At 65.7% G+C, this 7,866-nt stretch overlaps 1 protein-coding gene and 1 long non-coding RNA gene across 2 annotated transcripts in view; one reads left to right on the forward strand and one right to left on the reverse strand.

Moving 5' to 3' along the window:
- ZFPM1 (zinc finger protein, FOG family member 1) overlaps positions 1 to 7,491 on the forward strand; it is a 73,453-nt gene extending 65,962 nt beyond the window's left edge. The window contains 5 exon segments of the mRNA XM_070612493.1: positions 3,295 to 3,528; positions 3,825 to 3,920; positions 4,010 to 4,156; positions 4,355 to 5,308; positions 5,311 to 7,491. Coding sequence (XP_070468594.1) covers positions 3,295 to 3,528; positions 3,825 to 3,920; positions 4,010 to 4,156; positions 4,355 to 5,308; positions 5,311 to 6,089 — 2,210 coding nt within the window. The 3' untranslated portion in view covers positions 6,090 to 7,491.
- Positions 229 to 3,296, reverse strand: LOC139082264 (uncharacterized). The gene is made up of 2 exons (XR_011538080.1): positions 804 to 3,296; positions 229 to 523 (listed from the first exon to the last, which is right to left on the reverse strand). It is a non-coding gene; the product is annotated as an uncharacterized lncRNA (long non-coding RNA).
- Positions 7,492 to 7,866: the final 375 nt, after the last annotated feature.

Consider the following 7,866-nt stretch of genomic DNA (forward strand, 5'->3'; position numbering starts at 1 on the left):
GACATGCGCCGTGGACACTGAGCGGCAGCCGCGGCCCCATGAACACACCTGGTGTGCTGGTCCCTCGCTCCTCATCACGACGGTCTGCCTCAAATGGTCATCCTGAGAGTCAAATAGGACACTCTAACCTCCACGCTGAACCACATAGTCGGTCACAGAGGTGGGGGCGCTGGCCCGCCCTGAGGGCATGGGCACATCCCACAAGGAAGGACAGCAGTGACATGATGGGACGGTGGCGGGGGGGCTCCTTTATTGGGGTACCCATGAGAACCACTCTGATGAGGTGACAGGCCAGGACCCAGATACCGGGAAAGAGCAGCTGAGTGCACAGCCCGTGGGGCCGAGGCCAGCGAGGGGTCACCATGGCCAGAGCCAGCAGTATGGCGGGCATGAGGGAGGGAAACCTCCCAGGGTGGTTCCCGGCCAGGGCTGGGGTTCCTCTCGCACCAAGGGTACCACGGCAGGCTTCTCAGCAGCGAAGGGCAGTGTGATTTAGTGTCGGATCACCCAGGCTAAGTGGCGACTGCAGGGTTGCAAAATCAGAAGAAAAGTAACCTTTTTGAGGAAATCGAACGTGATGATGGTTTGAAGCAGGTGGTGGCAGACAAGACAGGCCAGATGGGGCGTCGGAGCAAACAGGGACCTGCCGGGTGGGGTGGGGAGGAGGCAGCAAGCACGAGGCAGGGGCTTTGGTGCACCGTCTGGGTGGATCTCCATCAGTACTGTCGTGGGCAGGGCAGTCGGGAGAGCCGCTCTGAGCATCCTGACCCCTGACCCCGAGACAGCTAGATGCTCAAGTGCACCTTCAGAGGGAGCTGGGGCCACAGGCTGGGGCTCAGGGCACAGACAGCGGCACAGTCCTCTGGGGAGCTCTGGGGCAGGACCTGCAAACACGAGTCGTCTGCTGCGGGCCGTGGGGGTCCACTGTGTCCAGGCTGTGGTGAGACCAAGGGCAGAGAGCTGACCGCTGGACTGGGCAGCACAGAGGTCAGTGTGACCTTGACCAAAACTACTGCAGCTGAGGGAGCAGGGAGCAAGAAAGTGTGCGGAGGGGACACGGCTTGCATTGCTGGAACTTGAGCGATCCTGATGCGCATTGCGTGCTTGTGGAAATGAGGAGAAACTAGTGACATGGCAGCGGGGGGGCAGAGGACGAGCCACAGGCGTGAGGTGCACCCCTAGAGCCCACGTGGAGGGGCCGGGCTGGACAGGGTAAGGCCACTGCCCCAGAGAATGGGGTCTGCGGGGGACTGAGAGGCCGGCGGGGGCGAACAAGTGGAGTCTCGTCTGGACATCGAGGTTTCAGGGGAACAGGGAAGCCGGAAGTTCTCTCTTCTCATTCCCTACCATGTGCAGAGACCACCTCCCATCTCTCCGTCTGGCTGCTCCAAGGGAGGCTACAAGGAGCCCCAGGCAGGGGGGCTTCCTCTCAAGCCAGCCCAGGCTCACCCCTCTGGGCCTCGGTTTCCGCTCCCTGGTCTGAGGCCCTGGTGTCAGTGCCTCACCCGCAAGCAGCAACATCCCAGGGGCATTTCACTGCAGAAACCACCGTAGGCCAGGCGTCTCTGCACCCCCAGCCCTGCCCCAGCCCCCTCCGCAGGGGCCCGTCCAGCTGGTGGTCTGGAAGGGCTAAATAACCTGAGCCCCACAGTCCATCGGACCCGTTTAACTCCTGACACTCCACACTGCAGACCTCAGTTTTCCCGCCTGTGAACTGGGGGCAACGGTCATACTGGCCTCGAGGCGCTGGTGCAGGTTCCCCGGGCTGTGCCCACTTGGGCCCTGCCCGTGGTCAGCCTGTGCTCAGCCCTGGCTGGTGGGACCAGGATCCTCCTCACCAAGGTGCAGGGCTAAGGCCAGGGCTCAAATGCGCTTCCTAGGCTCCCGGCCCCCCTCTCTCACTGCAGCCGGCACCCAGCTCCCAGCAATGACCTTGTGGATACGAAAACAAACCCACTGGTGGCCTCTCAGGTCCTGGTCGCAGCTCAAGGCCTCAGCTCATAAAGAACAGAGCTGCCTCGAGGCCCCCAAATAAAAGGAAACTCGAAAAACAGAAATAAACAGCACAGCAGGAAGGGGATTTGAGGCAGAAAAGTCGCCAGAAAACAGCAGGGACATGAGAGGTGACAGGCCACCTCACCCAAGAGATACTTAAATTCCTTAAAAGAGGCAGAAGGTGGAAGCGTGGCAGCCTCGGGGGGGTGGGGCCCAGGATAAGCAGCAGAGACAGCGGCCCAGAAGCACGTCCTGACCTGCAGAGGCAGAAACCACATCATACGTTGGTCTCTACACGCCACAGCCGAAAACCCAGATAAGGAGTCTGGGGCCCCGCGGTTCCACCTCAAGGTCAAGGTCAAGGCCAAGGCACAGAACAGGCCCTCCGCTGCCTTCAGCCAAGGGGCAGAGACAGAGAGAACATTCCTTAAAATTCTGGTACAAAGACAATAGAACCAGAAACCGGGGAAGTGCCCGTCTGAACCCTCACCCGCGGGCAAAACCAGCCTGCAACCCACGATCCTGTAAATGGGGGAGCTAGAGGCAGCGCTGGGGCAAATCTGGTGAATTCCGCAAATGTGACCATTCGATCAGTAACTGATGTGGTGCCATCCAGCTGTACAGGGGTGGGGACACAGGAGGGCCTCCCCGGCAGCCCCTGGCTCACCCCTGCCCACCCCACCCCAGAAGCCACTGGAGCCATGCTCAACTCTCGTCCTCAGGCCGAGCGCTCAGGGATTCGTTCATGTGGGTTCCCCATGCACCACTCAGGCACCTGTGCATGTGCACACGCACACCTTGCTTGCTCCTCCACAGGCACCCGGGACCATGTCATCCCTCACATCCCCTCCCCAGGGGACGTTCATGTGCACACAGTCACCCCCACAAGTCACACACACGACCATGTCACGGGCCCCAGCCTCGCCCTGTCCACTAATGTGTCCACACTCCTTCCGTGGCCCCCCATGAGGCCACAGCATCTCCTTATGGGGCTCACTGTTGACAGGCAGCATGGGGCCATCCTGGGCTTACTCAGAGACCCCATCCACGTGTTCCCACGGCAGCCTGGAGATCTGCAGAAAGAGAACCCAGGATTATAAAGGGACAGATGAGAAGGGGTGGCAGTGATGAGGCAGGGAGCAGGTCGCAAACCTCACTCCTCAGAGCTGGAGGACGACGCCGGCAGCTAGGCAAAACCCTCCTTTTGCAGAGAGCCCACTGCCCTGCCTTGGGTCACAGGTAGCCCCCCTCTGCTGCTGGGGTGTCCCCTCAGGCTGTGCCTGCCTCTCGCCCCCACAGAAGACGTCTTCCCGTGCAAGGACTGCGGCATCTGGTACCGGAGCGAGCGGAACCTGCAAGCCCACCTCCTCTACTACTGCGCCAGCCGCCAGAGCGCCGGCTCCCCCGCCGCGGCCGCCACCGACGAGAAGCCCAAGGAGACCTACCCCAACGAGCGCGTGTGCCCCTTCCCCCAGTGCCGCAAAAGCTGCCCCAGTGCCAGCTCCCTGGAGATCCACATGCGCAGCCACAGCGGTGAGGTCCCACGCCCCTCCCCACTGTCCTCTGCCACAACCCGTGCGCGCCCACTGTCCCGTGCCACACACATGGCTGTGTGTTCGTCCTGCCACACCACGCAGCCTCCCACAGGGCTCCCAGAACACAGGTGGCCACCTGGATGGCCAGCTCAGGCCCGGGCCCTTGCCAGGGTCCTGGGAGACAAGGGGCCAAGGAGACAGGACTTAAAGAACCCTCCACACACAGCCTGCATCATGGGTCCTCAGCCAGGCTGGGGTGCAGGAGCCGGCCCCTCACTGAGCCCTGTGTTCCAGGAGAACGTCCTTTCGTGTGTCTGATCTGCCTGTCGGCCTTCACCACCAAGGCCAACTGTGAGCGGCACCTCAAGGTGCACACAGACACCCTGAGTGGTAGGTGGGGGCTGGGAAGGGAGCGGGCAGAGTGGGTGTCTGTGGGGCCCAGCCCACCCCAGGACCCTGACACCACAGCCTGCCCACAGGTGTTTGCCACAGCTGTGGCTTCATCTCCACCACAAGGGACATTCTCTACAGCCACCTGGTGACCAACCACATGGTCTGCCAGCCTGGCTCTAAAGCTGAGATCTACTCACCAGGAGCCGGACACCCTGCAGCCAAGCTTCCCCCAGGTGAGTCCCTGGGGCCCCCCTGAGGACTGGGAAGGGAGGGGGCTTGTCCATGAGACAGCTGGGAGTCAATTTCAGCCTGGGCCCTCCACCACCTCTGCCCAGCCCAGCTCTCCCCTTCCTGCCGTCCCCCCTCCTCAGGTCTGGCCCAGGCAGGTCCTGCTCCAGCCCTGAAGTGTGGCCCCTGGGGTCTCCCTGCAGACAGCCTGGCCAGCTTCCAGCAGCACGCAGCCCTGCATGGGCCCCTGGCCCCCACCGACCTAGGCCTGGAGCCCACCCCACAGCCAGGACTAGACAGGAAGATCCTGGCCGAGGCCACAAACGGAGAGACCAAGGCGGTGCCCCAAAACGGGGGCAGTAGCGAGCCTCCGGCGGCCCCCAGGAGCATCAAGGTGGAGGCAGCAGAGGAGCCCGAGGCAGAGCCAGGGCCCCGGGTCCCCTCACGGACGCCGTCACCGCCCAGCCCCGCCCAGGCCAGGGTGAAAGCGGAGATCTCCAGTCCCACGCCGGGCTCCAGCCCGGGTCCTGGCGAGCTGGGCCGCCCCGGCGAGCTGGGCCTGGCGGCCGGCGCGCTCCTCTTGCCGCAGTTCCCCGCCGCGCCCCCCGCCTCGGAGATCCTGGCCAAGATGTCCGAGCTGGTGCACAGCCGGCTGCAGGCGGGCGCGGGCGCGCAGACCGGCCTCTTCGCGGGGGCCCCGAAGGGCGCCACGTGCTTCGAGTGCGACATCACCTTCAACAACGTCAACAACTTCTACGTGCACAAGCGCCTCTACTGCTCCGGCCGCCGCCCGCCCGACGACGCGCCCTCCGCCCGCAGGCCTAGGGTTTCCCCCAACCCGGCGCGCGCGCCCCCCGACCCGCCGCCCGCCGAGCCCGACGCGGCGCGCTCCTCGCCGGGCCCCGGGGCGCGCGAGGACGAGGCGGGGGGCGCGGCCACGCCCGAGGCTGAGGCGGGGGGCCGGGGCAGCGAGGGCAGCCCGAGCCCGGGCAGCGGGGCGGACGAGGACGACGACCCCCGCCGGACGCTGTGCGAGGCCTGCAACATCCGCTTCAGCCGCCACGAGACCTACACGGTGCACAAGCGCTACTACTGCGCGTCTCGCCACGACCCGCCGCCGCGCCGCCCCGCCCCCGCCGGGACCCCCGGGGCCCCGCCGCCGCGCCGCCCGTGCGCACGCGCAGGCGCCGCAAGCTCTACGAGCTGCACGCGGCCGGGCCGGCCACGCCCCCGGCGCCCGGCCACGCCCCAGAGCCGCCGGCGTCACCGTCGCCGCGGCCCGGAAGCGGAAGCGGAAGCGGGCCGGACGCGGCCGACGGCCCCATCGACCTGAGCAAGAAGCCGCGGCGCCAGCCCCCCGCGCCCGCGCCCCCGCCCCCGCCCCCGCCCGCGCCCCTGCCCGCGCTGGCCGACTACCACGAGTGCACAGCCTGCCGCGTGAGCTTCCACAGCCTCGAGGCCTACCTGGCGCACAAGCGCTTCTCGTGCCCCGCCGCCCCGCGCCACCTGCGCGCACGCCCGGACCCGCGCCCCTGCGGCCCCCCGAACGGCGCGGCGCGCGGGGACCTGGCGCGCGGGGACCTGGCCGAGCACCTCCGCCTGGCGCACGGCCTGCTGCTGGCCCCGCCCCCGGCCGAACCCCGGACGCCCTCGCCCGCCCCCCGCGACGGTCTCAACGGCCAGGAGCTGCGCGAGCCACCGGGCCCCGCCGCCGGCAGCCCCCGGCCCGGCCCCGCCCCGTCCCCCGAGCGGCCGCGCCCGCCCACGCCGCCCTCGCTCTCGGACAAGGGCGCGCAGACCCCCGGCAAGGGGGCACCGGCGCCCGGCGGCAGCCACAGGTACTGCCGCCTGTGCAACATCAGGTTCAGCAGCCTGTCCACCTTCATCGCCCACAAGAAGTATTACTGCTCCTCGCACGCGGCCGAGCACGTGAAGTGAGCCCGCGCCACGCGGCGGAGCACGGCCCGGCGCAGGGGCTGCAGGGGCTGCGCCCGCCGGACCTTTGGCACTTAATAAAGAAGTTCAGTTTGATGAGCACAGTGGCGGAGCGGCCTAGTTCTCTGAGCAGAGGGCCCTGCGGTGGCGGCACAGGCGACCAGCACCGCCCCCGGCGAACACACTGCAGTCCCGAGTGGCCAGGCCCCTGCCAGAGTCGCAGCTAGTGGCCGCAGGTCAGCTTGAAGGCATAGCACACCCTGGTGATCGCTGCCCTGCTAGCTGCTCCGGACCTGCTTGGGGCACAGACGGAGCAGGCGCTGCCCTCTACGCCCACTGCTGCCCCCTCCAGGCTGGGAACGGCTTAATTCTAGCCAGCTGACAGCCCTCCCGCCCTGATTAGTCTTGGGAGCCTGGATGTCTCCCGTCCAGTCACAGGTCTCCAGGGACGGGAGCGTCTTGGGGAAGGTGAAGCCCTAGGTTGCCAAGGCTGGTGTGGGGGGAAGGGAGCAGCCCACAGGCACCAGGGGAGAAGGGGAGGGGGCACCAAGTCCCACGGCGAACCCTGGACAAGGGGAGCGCAAATCCTGAGCGGGGTAGCACAGCACCCCTGGTGGCTGCAGTGGTGTAAGGGACGTGGCACCGCACCCCCAGTCTGCAGGTGCCACGCCTGGACCCAGACAACACTCAGCCAAACTCAGACGAGCGGAGTCCAGCATGGTCTTGTCACTTCTTGGCTGGGGGCTCCCTGTGGTGTCCCTGCATCAGCCCCTTTCCAACTTTGCTTGAAGCAGCAGGATATTTTTTCCAAACACAATCTTACCCAGCAGCCTATGGCCCATAGACGTGAACTCTGACCTCTGACCTTTCTCTGCCTCAAATAACGGTGTGGTGCTTCCTGCCGCCCACCCAGACTCACTCTCCCTCTGAAGGCAGATGTCCCTCCCGGCCTCATGGGGGGCAGTCCCAGGAGCCTGTCTGGACAAGAACAGTCTCCGTGGCATCGTCCACAGGCCTCTCCCATCTGACACCTGCCCACCTCCTGCTTGCCCTGAGCTGGTCCTGAGTGACAGGGCTGCGTGGCCAAGGCCACTGGACAGTCAGGGCTCCCACCCTCTCAGGGGTCTGGGCTGCAGGGAAGTTGTCGGGGGGGCGGGGGAGTCCAGGGGAGCCAAGCTGCCGTCCCGTAGACGCCCACCTCAGGGCCCGAGGACCAGCCCCGGGCTCTGCCCTCCTGGGTTGGGGGGCACAGCCCCTCGGGCCCGCTCCTCCTCTGCACTCTTCTGCATGGATTTGCGCGCAGAGTTCAAGAGGCTCTGCCTCCAAGCCGGGCCTCTAATGGAGGCGGCGGTACTCTGCCATCCGGGCACGTTGTTCCTAAAAAAATTAAACGTAATGCACTGAATTTTGCTGTATATGAACTTTAAAATAAAAATTTTTTAAAGGGGCTGGGGAACATCAGGGATATGGCTTCCCATGAGCAACAGATGCTTAAATGAGAAAACGCAATGCAGACTCCGGAGACGGGGAGGCGGGCGCCAAATCTTTGCCCACCTGAGAGCCACACCCCGCCCCATGCAAAGCCACGAGAACAGGAGGGCGACAGTGAAGGGACAGTGCGACCAAGGAGGGCTGTTTCTACCCTGTAAAGGAGTTGGGGCGGGGAGTCCGTGACGCCCCTTGTGAGAGCTCAGCTCAGGAGGCAGAGCCCACCTCTGAGCGGCCCCAGACCTGCACTGCGGGCCAGGCTGAGCCATGGCACCTGGGAGGCCCTGCCGCC

This window comes from Equus przewalskii, chromosome 3 (genome assembly GCF_037783145.1).
Source record: "Equus przewalskii isolate Varuska chromosome 3, EquPr2, whole genome shotgun sequence".
NCBI classification, from domain to species: Eukaryota; Metazoa; Chordata; class Mammalia; order Perissodactyla; family Equidae; genus Equus; species Equus przewalskii.